Consider the following 16,330-nt stretch of genomic DNA (forward strand, 5'->3'; position numbering starts at 1 on the left):
TCATATGAAGAAGGAACTTAACCCGCCGGCAGCATAGGGCACAACTTTTGTGGGAGAAAACGGTTGACACTGCTAGTTTGCGTGTGTTGGTATTATGAATTTATGAAATAAAAAAAGAAAATATTTAGACGGAATACAACAAAGAAACTTTATACGGAGTAGGGACTAGGGACTAGGGAATCGGGAACGACCATACTCAACATAAAAAATGTTTGGCATATTTTTTATTATAGTTTGTTATCTTCGCAAGCGATGTCGTCGTTATACGATTGTCTTTTTTTATTCTTTCTCCTAGAGCAAGGAAACCTTCATGCCGCTCTAGGTTAAGAACTTTATTGGCTTCATTCGACTAGTGGCCAACAGGCAATATACTTTGAAATTGTTTTGAAAAGGAAAACTGCACACAGTAGCAAATGAGCATTTGAAAGTAGTACTTTAAAAAAATCCAAATTATTTTATTGTGTGTTATTGAAATTTCGTGTGTTTTAAAATTATTTTTGTTTTTGGAAATAAAAATCAAAATTATGGCCATGAATGAGAAGCCATTGGAAATATCTGGTCAACATTTAAGTCTACAGTCATCAGCATCGCAACGTTGTCTACCAAAATTACAGAAAACCAGAACAAGTCGTGGACGTTCTGCTGCCTTATCTGCTGCTATTAAAGGTGTAAAAAGTGAAAAGCGTAAAAAATCAACGGTGGCAATATCACGCCTAATCGAACTACCCCGTCCCGATGTCCTAAACAGTTATTTATCCTATAGTGAAATTGTACAATATTTAGATTATTTGCGTTTACGCTATTGTGAATTTGTCAAACTCCACACCTTGGGTTTATCCTATGAAAGACGTCCCATTCGAGCAATAGAAATTCATTGGAATAGTGAACGTAATTTATGGGCCCAGGCCAAAGAGAATCGTATCGCATCAGCACCAAGCTCGTGTAACGTGGAATTAAAAGAAATGGAATTATGTGCTCCGGAAAAAGGACGTAATATGGTCTTCATTGAGGCCGGTACACATGCTCGTGAATGGATTACAGTAACGGTGGCATTACATTGTATTCACCAGCTGACGGAAAAGAATGGACGTCATCGTGAATTATTGAGGAAACTGCGATTCTTTATTGTGCCCGTCGTTAATCCCGATGGTTATGAGTATTCCAAGAATAAGGTGAGAAATTCTAGAACTCTTATAAGTTTGCAATGACCGGCACACGTAGTCGTTGTAAAAAGTCATGCTTGAAAAATATCAAAAATAATAAAATCGATAAAAAAAAACCGAACATTCTAAAAAAAAGAACGAAAAACTTTCTGTGCTTGCTATTAAAAAATATAAAAAAATATTTGCGGGAGGCAGAACCGGATGGCTTTTCTTCAGATTTGTTTTCCACTTGCTGTAATGTTTTAAACAATTGCTTAATTAATGCAAATATGTTTCATATTGTAGTGGAAATACTTGCCTTTTTATAGAACTATATACTATATATTATAGAATATATTCTAAAAACTTAGTTCAAGTGATAATTTTAAAACATATTTTTTTACATACAATATTTGTACATACAACATTTAAAATTTATGAAAATTCAAATATATTTCGAAACAGTTAGACTTCTTGGCTTTCGTATGATACAAATTCCATTACAATGCCTCAAGTAATTCAAAAGTTATGGCACAAAAACCGTAGCCAATTTATTTCATCTGTGCCATTTCAATATAATGCATAAATAGATGACGTACGCTAAGTACGCTATGCAAAAATTTGTGCAAATAGAAAGATTTTTAGGGACCTTAGGGCACGATTTACCTAAGATCGGGCGAAACTATACATGGGAGCTATATCTAAATCTGAACCGATTTTCACGAAACTTAGCACACATCATTCTACCCTTAATTAAGTACGCTGTGCAAAAATTTGTGCAAATAGAAAGATTTTTAGGAACTTTAGTGCACCATTTACCTAAAATCGGGCGAAACTATATATGGGAGCTATATCTAAATCTGAACCGATTTTCACGAAACTTGGCACACATCATTATAGACCGTAACACATCATTAAAGTCCGTAAATCGGACAAAAATATATATGGGAGCTATATCTAAATCTGAACCGATTTTTCCCAATTTCGTCCTTGGGCCAAATAAATGAGCTGTACCAAATTTCAGCCAAATCGGATTATAAATGCGACCTGTACTTTGTTTACAATTTAACATCAACAGACGGACGGACGGACATGCATAAATCGACTCAGAAAGTGATTCTATGCATATTCTCAAAAGGAACCATGGGTCTATCTCGATTCCTTTTGCCTGTTACAAACATATGCACAAAGACATAATACCCTGTACCACAATGTGGTGAAGGGTATAAATATCACGCCTTTATGGCCACTCGAAAAATAAACTCAAAAAACTTACATCTACTCGAAAAAATTAATTTAAAACCAGTGAGCGGAGTAAGCAGTATAGTAGGACGGAGTCGGTGTGTCTGTCTGGCTGGCTGGTGCCCACTCTTGGGAGTAATTTCGCCGAGTTATCTTATTGATTTCCTTTTTCTACTTATTCATTTTAATAATACCATTATTGAAAATATTTGCAGAATCCACGATGGCGGAAAAATCGTCGCCCCCATGACGATGATGGCTATGTGGGTACAGATTGTAATCGTAATTTTGATATCCATTGGGATCAATGTAAATCAAATGCGAAACGGAACACTTATCCTGGCGATAAACCCTTCTCCGAACCGGAAACCAAATCTCTGGCCCAGATGCTACATAAACTGGCACCAAAACTTTTGTTCTTTCTATCATTGCATTCGTATGCTCAGTGCATAATGTATCCCTGGGGCCATAGCAAGTAAGTTGCATACATGCATACACATCTGAAAATGGACATCAAACTAAACGATGCAGTAGTGCATAACATATGTTATATTGTATGATAAACTTTTTCGTTTGTGTAATTTTAGATGCTTACCCCAAGACTACAAACTAATGGAAAGTGTTGCCATGGCCGCAAGGAATGCTATCAAATCATATAATGGTCGTTATTATCGTGTTGGAAGTATTTCGCATCTTACGAAACGAATTATTGCCGGTTCGGTGGTCGACTATGCATATGGTGTTGTTAAAATACCGATTTGCTTAGTTATGGAGCTGCCATCAACAGAATATGGATTTCAGCCACCACCAGAGAAAATTAGTCCAATAAGTAGTGAAAGTTGGTGTGGCATACGGGAAATGTGTAAACATGCGTACAATCTTAAAACACAAATTCAGGAACAAGAAACTAAACAACGACTGGAAAATCAAAATGAAGGGTTTTTGCCAACAAACATAATTTCCATAAAAGTAGAACCCCAAACGAAGTCGTTATTAAAGCACAAAGAAATTAACGACGAAATGATGGAATCTCATTCAACGGAAACAATAGGGGAGGACCAGAATGACAAGAAAATATTGCCTAAATTTAATGTAAGAAATAAAATTGTTAATAGGCCAACTGATGGCTATTATCCATCGTTATTGGACGAATAAAGACAATTTAAATAAAGACAAATATTAATTTTAAAAAATTGGTCTTTAAAAAAAATTGTAATTTGCTGATCTTTGCCGAAGTATTGACAAATATATATGTGAAAAATATTCCTATAAATACTTGATCTTAGCGTACGCTTCAGGCCCTTCTTTCGTTGGTAAATCATTATAAAAGCTCTACATTTTCGGTCGTCCTATTTAAAAAATGGAATTATTATTGGGTCCTGAAACTAAAAAATGTGCATCCTTTAAAAATAATACAAAAACCCAAACTTATGGGTCTACTGGCCCTTGAAAACTAGCCTAATAATTAAATCAATAACATATGTATTTATGTTCAAATGTATTTTTAGACTGTAATAAAAAAACAATGGCGTATTAAATTTAATCATTTTTAATTTATTTTTACAAATATATTTCGTAAAATAAATGAAAATATACAACTTCAATTTGTTTTCGTTTTTTTATATATGTATATGATGTTTATGGAATATGTGTTTTGCCAATTGTCCAGCCATTTAGTTGTCAAATTGTTTCTTTTTCAAGAAGGTGTATAAAAATTAACTTTTATGATGTTTAACATGTTTTCTCTCAAAACTGGTATATTGTACCAACACATAGTTTGATAATCGATATTACTATAATTCATTAAAGACAAAAAAACAGTTTACAGAATGCGCAAAATAAATGTAAATAATAAAAAAAACTTAATATTTAATCTGTTGTGGTTTGTATGTCTGTTATGGAAACGCGGGGTGCCGCATATTTTAAGCGTAACTTGTCATAGACTTTGCGATCCTGTAATAAAAACAATATATTATATTAAAAATAAATTTTATATATTAATGAAATTGTTTTCCATATTACCTGCGCACTGACAGACGGTCTTAGCATTTTAACGGCTTTATTGAAATGTTCTCGTGTTACACATAAATCTTCCAATTTTAATTCGTTATTATTTAAAGATTCTTTGAGGGCCATCATTGATGCCTGTCGTACCAGACCAGCTAAATCGGCACCAGTATAACCATCAGTTAATGAGGCAAGTTCTTCGAAATCAACATCGGCTGCCAATACAGGCTTTGTACCATTCTAAATGTAAATAAAATATTGTGATATTATTTGAGTTCATACAACACAAAAAATAAAACATTACCTTTGTGTTTGCCTTTAATATTTCCAAACGATCTTGTTTTTCCGGCAGACCAACATAGAGTATGGTATCCAAACGACCGGGACGTAAAATAGCGGGATCAATAATATCTGGACGATTTGTAGCAGCCAAAATATAAACACCCTGGCGATCTTCAACACCATCCATTTCTGTCAACAATTGGTTAACCACTCTAGTGCCGGAACCACCTTCGTTGCCATCAGAACGTTTGGGACACAACGAATCGAATTCATCGAAGAAGATGACACATGGTGCAGAGTTTCTTGCCCTCTGGAAGCAGGCCCTGACAGCACGTTCACTTTCGCCAACATACTGAAATTTAGAACAAACATTAATTTAATATATCCTTGAAATTCTATTTTGCAAAACTTACCATATTCATTAATTCTGGTCCCTTAACAGATATAAAATTAATACCAGCCTCATTGGCAATAGCTTTGGCAAGCAATGTTTTACCACAACCAGGTGGACCACACAACAACACACCCGAGGGTGCTGACAAGCCCAAACGTGTTAACTTTTCAGGGAATTTAACTGGCGCCAAAACGGCCAATTTAAGTTCTTCACGTATGTCTTGCAGTGAGCCAACATCGTCCCATGTAACATCGGGTACGGTAATAAAACCTTCACGTTTCGCTGAGGGTTGCACCACCTTCACAGCTTCACAGAAGTCATTAAGGGTTATGCAAAATTCGGAAACAAATGTTATATCCTCTGGTGGATTATCAAGCCAGTTAAGTAATTCGAATAATGTGGGCTCAGGCAATTTTATGTTTTTGTCACCGACAATAGCATCAGCCGGGGTGGTAATTTTTGACTCCTTATTTTCTGTTGTATTCGGAGATGAATCTTTAGTTTCTTTGTCATTAGACTTTTCCTTGGTACCATCTGTCATTTCGACATCATTCTCTACATTATTTTTGTCCTCCGATATATTTTTATCTGATGTTTCCTTCATTTTGGCTTCTGTTTCCGTTGTATCCACAGACATTTCTTCTGTATCATCGGTGGGTTTGTCTTGATCTTTTTCGGTAGAAGGAGACGAATCAGCTGCATCTTCTTCCTTTCCTTCAGATTTCTTTTCCCCTTCTTCAGCGGGTTTGTTGTTATCCGTCTCCTCGTTGTCATCATCTAAATCGACAATTGTAATATTGCGCTGGGCCTTAAGCTGGAAGGCACGCATCTGTTCAGAACATCTGAAAAAATGTTGTAATTAATATGTTTCTAATGTAATTTAATATACTTACTTTCGTTTAACTGCAATTGTTGCTGCTCTTGAAACGAGAGCCAATAAATCGGCACCCACATAGCCAGGTGTCAACTCAGCAATTTTATCAAAATCACATTTTTGTTCCACCGACAATCCCTCGCATATTATAGTCAATATATCTTTGCGATCTTTTCGTGTCGGTATACCAATTGAAATTTCATGATCGAAACGACCAACTCGTCTGAGTGCGGGATCTAAAACATCCGGCCGTGTAGTTGCACCAATGACCAATACCGATTGACCACCTTCAGATAATTTCAAATTATCTAAACTACTGATCAGTTGTGATACAATGCGCCTTTCCATATCACGTTGAGCCATAGAACGATTCGAAGAGATTGCATCAATTTCATCAATAAACAAAACACAAGGGGCACATGCAGCTGCTTGATCGAACACATCACGAATGCGTTCTTCAGATTCACCCGAAACACCGGCAATCAATTCTGTGGCGGGAATTTCAATGAGCGGTAAATTGAGTTGCTGCAAGGGAAAAGAATACGTATTAATTTTGTTTTAGAGAAAAGAGCTAAACTAGGCGATGCCCTACATAAACATCGGTTAGATATGGAATATAGATTTTAGAATGTGAAATTGGAAGATACAATCCAGCATCTACCTATAAGAATTATTTTTTCAGGCTTTTCACGCTTTAATTTTGTTGGTAATTGACAGGCGTAGTTTTAGACTATAGAAGTGTGACATCAAACATTTATTGTTTCATATCGTGTATTTAAACTTTTCATGAGAACAAATAATTTCAAATTGGCGACAAAAAATTTATAATTTATCTTTTATAATGGAAAATTTCAATGTATAATTTTATATGACTATCAGCTACACAAACGTGAATAATTTTGGTGGACTATCAGGTAAATAAACGAGGATTTTGAAGATTAATTTTGACTATTATGAATAGATATAGAGACAGATTCGAAGTCAATCCCGTCTTTCATATTTATGTTCAATATAAAATAATATAAATTCGCAACAAAACAAGATTGTATCTACCTCAAAATGTATTGACTTTGACAATTACTCACCCCAGCAATAGCATGCGCCAATAATGTTTTACCACATCCAGGTGGTCCATGTAACAATATACCTCTGGGTGGCATTAGGCCCAACACAAAGTATATATCAGGTGATTTAATGTGCATAAGGAGTTCACACAATTCCTTAAGGGTCTTTTCCATACCACCAATATCTTGAAATGTCTCCCGGGATTTACGCAGCTGAACTTCCTTTTTATATTTACGGGAACGAGAACCACCTCCGCCACTACTGCTGCCACCGCCACCAGTGTTGGGATTAAATGGCCGATCTGAGTCATTACTATTGCCACGATTTGATGTAGCTTGCTGCTGCCGCATTTGATTAGTGTGGCGTTGCAATTGCTGCATTATATAGGCATTGTTGACGCTATCGCTTTTCTCTAGTTTGTTGAATTGATTTGTCATTTGACGATTTTTCGTATACATTGATGAGTCGTTATTCATAGTTTCATCCAACTTACGTTTTTTAGATGGTTGTCCTGGGGCAGCTGGACTCGATCCACTAGCAGTCTCGTGACGTTTCTGACCGGGATGCTGTTGCAGAGGGGGTAATGAATTGGAATCTGTAGCATTTGATGCGTTTGAAGAGGAACCTTTGGATGATGGCTCCTGTACGGATGATGTGGGAACTTGGATTTTGGTAACTGTTATGGCTGCATTCTTTGATATCGGCAGACCACTGACACCTAATAAGGGAAAATGAGAAATCAATCAATAAGTACACCAAATACTTGGAGGTAATATACCTTTGGGCAAACTTTTGCCATTGGGTTTTGATGAATTAGTTTCATCTCCGCTTTCATCGCTACTGATGTCGATTGCTTCAGCAGATGCTTTATTTGCTGGTGGAGCTGTGGCAGTTGAAGTTGATGGTGGCTTTGATTTGCTGTACAAATCACTCATCATGTTGCTCATTAAATTATTTGACGAGTCCTGTAAAGGAAATAAATTTAAATTTAGGTGCAGACGTTACACAAAAACAATAGTGTAGTTTTTTACGTTCATATACAAAAATAGAACTAAAGGCTTATAATAAATTATCAGTTTAATTCTTGGTAAAATTGTGTGTGGGTCGTGACTTATGAAGACATAAACACCAGCTGGTTTGTAGCTGATCTCACAAATGTTCGATATATTCGATTTGTATTGAATTATATCTTAGGATTGAGAATTTGAAAACTAACCATTGACCCCATAAAAATTTAATATTAATCTCACTAAAAATGTACCACAGAAGGTATTTTATGTAGCACGAGGAGTGTATAAATATATTGGAATACATGTATAGAAACAATATTCGATCTAATCCAGGGCTGTCCACACTAATACATTCAAGTTTTGTGATTGTATATGTTACAAATACAATATTTTCAAAAGTTCTGTTTCTATGTCATATACTGGGAGAAATTTTGTTAAAATATTATTTTCAAATTTTAAGGAAGAACAAATTTAATATTTAATGCAAATATGGATGTTGATGATACATTTTCTCATATAAAGATATATTTGTTTCTGTTTTGCCCTTCCGGCATAATATTGCTCACATATTTCGACCTGTTCCGAACTAATGTTTGCCAGAAATATCCCAATTTTTTCGGTTAGTGTATAAAAACGAAAAGGAATGAATGACAATTTTGAAAATAATTTTTATTTTCAAAATTTTCTCTTTTATAATTGTATGTGTGAGCAATTTGACACACACCGACAGCCCATGGGACCTATTTTGGGCACAGCTGATCTAATCCAAATTTTCCAATATTAACGTGAGGTTTAATAACTTAACAAGTGAGCATCGAATATATCGACCTTGACCCCTTACTTAAAAAGTACAATAAATTACGAATACACATATGAAATATAACACTTGTCAACTTACATCCATAACTTCCAAATCGGAAGCATCAGATTCATCACCACTTGAAACTTGATCATCGAGACCATAGCTCTGTGATACCACATGGTATGCTGGAAACACAATTAAATTATTCCAATTACATCATTAGCTAATAGCTAATCAATCGTATGCACTTACCTTGTTCCACCAATGCCCGAAATGGTGCCATTTTACGACGAGCATATTCCGGATAACGCTCTTGTAAATGTTTCGTCATTATTGTTACATCCAAATAGGTCTTATCGACATTTTCCTCCAAATACTGTGGACACTCATATGATCAAGATATTTGCAATGGCCGGAAGTGTCATGAAATGTTTACAACATAAAATGAAATATGTATCAGGCAATAGAAAAACTTAACCTAATTTCACACAAGTAAGTGTACCGCCAAAAGATGCGTCCAATTGATTCGAAGTTCTGCCGGTGTGAATGCACTGATGTTGCTTTTTTAACATTCCATTCATCAAAGTGCTGTGACATTGACGCTTTTTATGTAGACAATTTCTACTTGATGGACTCACCTGCTTGACACGATTTATTATTTGCGGATCGTACAGAATGGGTTTATTTTTCTTCATTTTGCAGACTTTTTCACAATTCTTTTGAAATTCACAATTCAAAAGTCTGTCAATGTGTTCGGAGGTTACTCGGCAAAGTAAAGAAGCAAGCTTTGTAATTGAGAAAAATTAAAATGGCCGATAAAGAAGGAACTCAAAATGAAAAACGTAAAATTTACGAATGAGATGTGATGGACACCGCTTAAGAAGCGATTGTTGAGAAAGAGACATGAGAGAATTGTCGATTAGGGATACCGCAAATCGGCGCTTATGTCGAGGAATGCTTAGGGATGCGTAAGCCGACTTTCGGCTAAAAAACTTTTTGTATTGAATAAGTTGTGTTCCCAATAGCGCATTTACATAAGCGTTAGCGTTTAGACTATAAGCGAATTTACATATAACATTTAATCATGATTAAAGGCTGAATCAGGGTTTATTTTCTTAATCAGGCTAAATTTACCATGATTTACCACACAAATTTTAATCACCGTGCAGCAGGATTTATTTTAAATCATGATCGAAATCATGATAGTCTTGATTTATATTAGGCGAGTTTACTTGCGGCAATTTTTATCGCTCTCTTTTAAACTTGCTTTATGCGTCTATACAAGGCAATTCCATTTCAAAAATATTTGTTTTGTTTTTCTGTTTTGACATTTTGTGAAAGTTTTTTTTTTAATTTTGTGGAAAAAATTGAACAAAATAAGATTAAAAACAAATATAAATAGAAATATGAATAGAGCAGACAGAAATACCATCATCGAAAATATTGTAGATTGCATTGGTGAAGCGATTGACTTAGATTCGGACGGCAGTGACAAAGAGGATATACTAATAGGTTTGCAAAAAAATATATTATAAATACAATTTAACATTATTCTTCTTAAAATTTAGGTTTGACTAGTTTATGCAAGAAAGCCACGTTTTTGCCTACTAGAGCTAGAAGGCTATGGGTGAAGCCATGGAGAGAAAATAGAAGTGATTCCGGGTCATTTGCGTTTCTGACAAAAGAATTGCTCTTGAAAGACGAAGTGTCGTACAAAAATTATTTAAGGGTGACTAAAGAGCAATTTAAATATTTATTAAACTTAGTGCAACAGGAAATCGCGCGTTCCAATACAAAAATGAGGGACGCAATTCCAGCAGCTGAAAAATTAGCATTGACTTTAAGGTTCCTCGCTAGTGGTGAGTTATCACATATCTAGTCGTTGTTTTAATAATAATTGCTTGTACAGGAGAGACTTTTCAAAGTCTTGACTATCAAACTCGCTTATCTAAGTCATCAATTTGTCTTATAATACCGGAGGTATGCGAAGCGCTGTTAAATCAACTGAGAGATTTTTATTTGAAGGTATTTATCTTGATGTAAATTTTTGAAAAATATATTTTTATAGTTTTTTTATTCCACACAGTTTCCCAATTGCCCTTTTGAATGGGAATCCATTGCAAAAGAATTTGCCATCAAATGGCAATTCCCAAACTGCCTAGGTGCAATAGACGGAAAGCATATCACCTTTAGACCGCTACGAAAAGATGGTGCATTCTACCACAACTATAAAGGGACAAACAGCATTATTTTGATGGCCCTAGTTGATGCCAATTGCAAATTTATTTTCGTCGATATAGGTTGCAATGGCCGTTGTAATGATGCTGGGGTGTTCCTACAAAGTAAATTGAGAAGAGTGTTGATGGAAGGAAAAGAAATACCTGTGAACTCAGTGGTGGGTAAAGACCGGTGTCTTCCATATGTGGTAGTGGGAGACGATGCATTTCCGATGCAAACACATTTATTGAAACCATATCCATACCACACGAACTGCAGGCAAAAACAAACATTCAATGCAAGACTCTCTCGAGCAAGACATGTTGTAGAGCATGCTTTTGGAATTCTTGCGAATAGATTGCGAGTTTTTTTATCCCCAATGAACTTACGAGTTGAAACTGTGCAAACTATAACATTTGTTTGTTGTGCTTTACACAACTTTTTGCTAGAACGTGACGAGACATATATCAACACCTATCAGTATTTTACTCCTGTAGTCAATGAAGGTGGAGTGGATTCCACATATAATCCCCGAAAGGGAAACGCTGAAATAATTCGACAAGAATTTATGGCATACTTTAATAATGAAGGGAAACTAGATTGGATAGAAGTTAAATAAATTAATTTCATTCATTTATTTTTTAATAATAAAATCTAATTTACAAATATTTTCAATTAAATATGAATAAATAAATATCAAAATTTTAATTGTTTGTTTTCTTTGTTAATCTGAAATAAAAGCAAAAATAATTACAATAATTAATTAAAACAAGTAAAAATTTTGAGGTGTATGTTTACGTCTTATATAATAATGTATCCTCCCTACTATTCAGATATTTTCGTAAATGAAATACATGTCGTATTTAATATTGAATTCAAATGAAAATCAGTGGGCGGAGCAGTATAGTCGGACGGGGCCGACCATATGATACCCTACACAACTACCACTAAAATCTAACTTTCTACGGTTCTATATTCTGAACCTGGGCAGTTATTCGCGGTATTTGCACTATCTTGAAGACTAGAGGTCAACAAATATTACTAACATTCAGTACTTCTAATTACTTGCCCAGATTTCGTACACCGTGGGTTGTATTGTGATGTTCGGCTTTCAACTGTGGCCTATAGATCAACTCGAAAAAAACACATCAAATTAAGTTTTTGATTCACTTCATCCCAATATTATTATCTGATCATCACCGAAAATAATAGGCTTTGTCCTTGACCATACCTGGCCCTCTAGTGTGGCAGTGGGTTAATAAATAATATATGAATACATAACGTCAGCTAAAATGCAAAAAGGCGTAACTAACAAAAGCATAATTGTGTAGGAGAAGCAAAAAACTGTTTTGAATGAAAACTATAAACATGTCATGTGAAATGAAAAAGTATGCCCTGCAGGGTGATATTGCATATGACGAATAGACTATATCTTTTTAACAAATTTAGTTATTTAGTTAAATGGCAGTCATAACAATTAAGTAAAAACGTGAATTTTTTGTTAGTTACGCCTTTTTGCATTTATCAAATAAACCCACTTGTAGTTACGTCTTTTTGTTTTTTGTTAATAGAAGCTCTTTTTTGACCGCAGACGTGTAAAACTTTGTCAACACATGTGGTTTATTGACATTCACAATATTAATTCAAAAAGTCAATTTTAAATTTTTTTGTTAGTTACGCCTTTTTGCATTTTAGCTAACGATAAGTATCTGTAAATGTTTAAGTGTAACTCCCACACCGAGTACATACGACAATATAATTGGTATCAATTTAAAGGCCAACCACTCCTCTTGGATATACTATCAACTTCTCGGGTCTATGGCCTTCAGGAGTAAACATATTCCCTATAGAATACAAATTTTGTAATTTTTCACACAAAAGTCAGGGTCCATTTGACCCGCTAAATATTAATCGATCTTTATCAAAATAGTCATGGTTATTCTTTGGCCCAATCCCCTTCTCAGTGTTAAAAATCGCGATTTTTGTGCCATAATTGTGGCCTCTGGAGCGACAAAAATTAAGTATTTGGTCCTTTTCATCCCCTAAATATTAACCGATCTTTACAATACAAAAAACAAAACGGGTCTTCATTGGCCAGAACCCATCCTACATGCAAATCGTTCGTTGGTCCATAACTGTGGCCTGTATCGTGTTTACAAATTATAATGGACAGACACACATGTCTAGATCGACTCAGCATATCAGCTCGAGATATGACGATCGGTATTCTTAAAGGTTGGTCTAGAACCAATATTTCGCGGCGTTACAAACTCTTGGGGCTGCAAAAGCTATAATATCCTGACAACATAGATGTGTAGGTTGTAAATAGTACAGATAATTTGTTTTGCTAGTAATGGCGATTTAATTGTATTCTGTGTGATTCAGACGACGCCATATCGTACAAGTCCTTACATATTAATGTAAATGGCATAATGTTAGAATTATTCCAGGAAATCATCTTCGGTATAAACTCCCTCCATTGACAATTCCAAAATATCATTCCCGGCAGAAGGACTAGTTTGCTTTTTTTTCTTACTAGCAGCCTGACTTAAAAGATCCCGCATAAGACATTGTACTTTCCAAGCCGCGTCAGCCTGATCATCAGGATCAATATCTTCCATTTGGGAAGCCACCAAGTTGCCCAACCAGTCAAATTTTTTTCTTTTTTTTTGAGCAATTAGGTTCTTAAAACAATCCAGATCACTTCGAAGTTCATGAATTTGACGAGAATTCTGTATTATGTAAACATGTAAATGAAATAATGAAACACACATTGCATTACAGTTCTTTATAATAAATCATTTAATGACCTTAGCCTTTTTTCTTGGAGGAACTTCGTTGATACTATTCTCCTCACAAAAAGTAGACATTGTTGTCTCATCGACATAGCTTAATATTTCAGTGTCCTGCAATGTGGAAGATATAAACAAATAAGAACTAATGAGGTAAATGGTGTCGTTTAAAAATATGCCCTATTCGAACAATATATTTTTGAAAAGAAGTCTTACAGTTCTTAATTTAGAAACTATATACCACAAATAAAGTTAATATCAGTTAGACCAAAGTTAACTCACCGGTACAATTGAATTTGGTTCATCTTCTAAATTTTCTTCCACGACCTAAAGAAAAGATTTTGAGTATTAACACAAATTTTCATTATTTACATTTTTACTACCTTCGTGTTATCCACACTTTCTCGAGATTGTACATGAATATCGATGAACGACAATTGGTGGAAACACCATAATTTTGGAACGTAAATATCGCATATACCAGATCCACTTTTTTTTGATTGCCTTTGAGTACGCAGTTCCTGTGTATATTGGGTCCTTAAATTTTTCCATTTTCGTTTGATGTCATCCAATGTTATATTTGTTATAAAAGACTGCATTTCAATTAAAATATTGTTGAATGTTTGTGCCTTTAAATTTCGGTCCAAATACTCGGCCGATTTGATGTTGTATAAACAGGGATTTTCTTGAACACAAACAATCAACTTTTCTATTTCATCTCTTGACCACTTAATTGGCATTTTTAGTTTTTTATATGATTTATTATTAATTATTTACTTAATATTTTTTGCACATATATTTTTTAAATTATTGTTTTTAATATTTTTCACACTGAAATTCGAAATTAAAAGGTAATGTCAAGAAATATCTGACAGTTGACACTAAAATACGAAATACACAAAACAAATGGCTAGAAAATTGCCGGTACGAGCAATTTTTTTCAATTTCTATTCCCCTTGCCCCCCTCTCCTTCAAACAAAGACTTGCCGCAAGTTAACTCGCCCAATCTAAATTCAGACATACTACTGAGATGCAACGCGGGTTTTGTACGAAAAAATACAACTCTCTCACAATGTTCCAAAATTTGCAACTGTTTTTACATGCCGTTTGTTTTTAAATTTAACGGCTGACAAATACAAAAATGACAGATCAAAGGAAAATAAAAATTAATTATAGAATTTTTGTGTTTTTAGGCGTTTTTTTACTTTCCAAACGATCACAGTATTGCAAAAACAATTCCATTGTGGTAATTCTTCTATTCTTTTTCAAATTGCAAACAATTATTTTTGGCGCAAATTAATAATTTTGTATGTATACTAACAAACATCAGCTGATCGGCATTTAGATCATGATTAAGGGTATGTGTAAACAATTAGGGTATTTCTGAATTTCGTTAATCGAGTTCGTTTAAAATCGTATATGTAAATGTACTTTATGACTTCTAAATCGACTCGATTTGTAATACGAGATATCTAATCATAACTGTTTAGACTAGTATTAAAATGGAATGAAGTGGATTTGTCAGCTGTTATTCGTTTACGTATACATACACATTTTACTGCTACCGTGATGTCTGTGGCAATTTTTAACTTAATTTTTGCTTTCTAGTAGGTTAGAAATGCATAAAACCCTTTGTCGTTCTAAATTATAGTAATAGTTATTATGAATGCAAACAAAAACTGAATATTCAGCAGTTGACATACTCTTGCCCGGCAGTTATTTTGAACAATGTCTAATTTTAAAGCATACTATAAGAAGAAACTATTATTTTTTGGGACAAAAGCAGGGTTGTATATGAAATTATCTCGATTTAGCATAGCGTATAGAGCAAATCGAGATATTAAGTGGATTTAATTTTATATGGTAAATGAAGGTAAATTCAGCTCGATTTACCAATTAAATCGAGATAATGCACTTTATCACGATAAAAGCTATAGTCTATATGCACCTATACACACTTTATATGATGTGGATTTACGAAGTTTTTATAATCAGGCTGAATTTACCATGATTTATCTTACAAATTCAAATCATTGCGCGGCAGGGTTTATTTTAAATCATTATCGAAATCATGATACTAATGAGATGCATCGCGGTTTTTGTACGAAAAAATACAGCTCTCCTACACTGTACCAAAATTTGATACTGTTTTCACATGTTGTACTTTTATATTTAACGGTTGCTAAATGCAAAATTGAAAAATCAAAGAAAAAACAATTATTTATAGAATTGTTGTGTTTTAGGTGATTTTTTTTACATTCCAAGAGATTGCAGACTTGCAAAAACATTTCCATTCTTGTAGTTTTTCATTTCATTTTCAAATTGCAAAGAACAATTTTTGGCGCCACTTCATAATTTTGTATGTATACTAACAAATATAAGCTGATCGGGATTTAGATCACGTGTAAACAATTAGGGTGTATTTCTGGATTTCGTTAATCGAGTCGATTTAAAATCATACATGTAAATGTACTTTAAGGTTATTTACACTAGCTTTGAAATA

General features: G+C 34.3%; 2 protein-coding genes across 2 annotated transcripts; one reads left to right on the top strand and one right to left on the bottom strand.

Annotated features, from left to right (window-relative positions):
- The first annotated feature begins 524 nt into the window (after nt 1-524).
- On the top strand, nt 525-3,539 carry LOC133331219 (carboxypeptidase B1). Its single transcript, XM_061539621.1, has 3 exons — nt 525-1,172; nt 2,600-2,859; nt 2,972-3,539. The coding sequence occupies exons 1-3, from the start codon at nt 525-527 to the stop codon at nt 3,537-3,539; spliced, it is 1,476 nt and encodes a 491-aa protein (XP_061395605.1).
- A 708-nt stretch (nt 3,540-4,247) lies between these two features.
- On the bottom strand, nt 4,248-9,513 carry LOC133331221 (nuclear valosin-containing protein-like). Its single transcript, XM_061539622.1, has 10 exons — nt 9,457-9,513; nt 9,071-9,194; nt 8,915-9,003; nt 7,785-7,971; nt 7,027-7,724; nt 5,961-6,466; nt 5,087-5,909; nt 4,696-5,025; nt 4,407-4,631; nt 4,248-4,337 (listed from the first exon to the last, which is right to left on the bottom strand). Exons 1-10 carry the CDS (start codon nt 9,511-9,513, stop codon nt 4,254-4,256), a joined length of 3,123 nt encoding a protein of 1,040 aa, XP_061395606.1. The 3' UTR covers nt 4,248-4,253.
- Nucleotides 9,514-16,330: the final 6,817 nt, after the last annotated feature.

Source organism: Musca vetustissima, unplaced genomic scaffold (assembly GCF_032173495.1).
Source record: "Musca vetustissima isolate MV318-11 ecotype Yass unplaced genomic scaffold, APGP_CSIRO_Mvet_v1 utg67107, whole genome shotgun sequence".
Taxonomy (NCBI): Eukaryota; Metazoa; Arthropoda; class Insecta; order Diptera; family Muscidae; genus Musca; species Musca vetustissima.

Excerpts from the sequence above, each read along its gene's own strand:
- LOC133331219 (XM_061539621.1), top strand. The coding sequence starts at position 525 with ATGGCCATGAATGAGAAGCCATTGGAAATATCTGGTCAACATTTAAGT. Across the intron at positions 1,173-2,599 it reads ATGAGTATTCCAAGAATAAG|AATCCACGATGGCGGAAAAA; the intron begins GTGAGAAATTCT and ends AAATATTTGCAG. Across the intron at positions 2,860-2,971 it reads TATCCCTGGGGCCATAGCAA|ATGCTTACCCCAAGACTACA; the intron begins GTAAGTTGCATA and ends GTGTAATTTTAG.
- LOC133331221 (XM_061539622.1), bottom strand. The coding sequence starts at position 9,513 with ATGAAGAAAAATAAACCCATTCTGTACGATCCGCAAATAATAAATCGT. Across the intron at positions 9,195-9,456 it reads TAATAAATCGTGTCAAGCAG|TATTTGGAGGAAAATGTCGA; the intron begins GTGAGTCCATCA and ends GAGTGTCCACAG. Across the intron at positions 7,972-8,914 it reads CCGATTTGGAAGTTATGGAT|GACTCGTCAAATAATTTAAT; the intron begins GTAAGTTGACAA and ends TTTCCTTTACAG.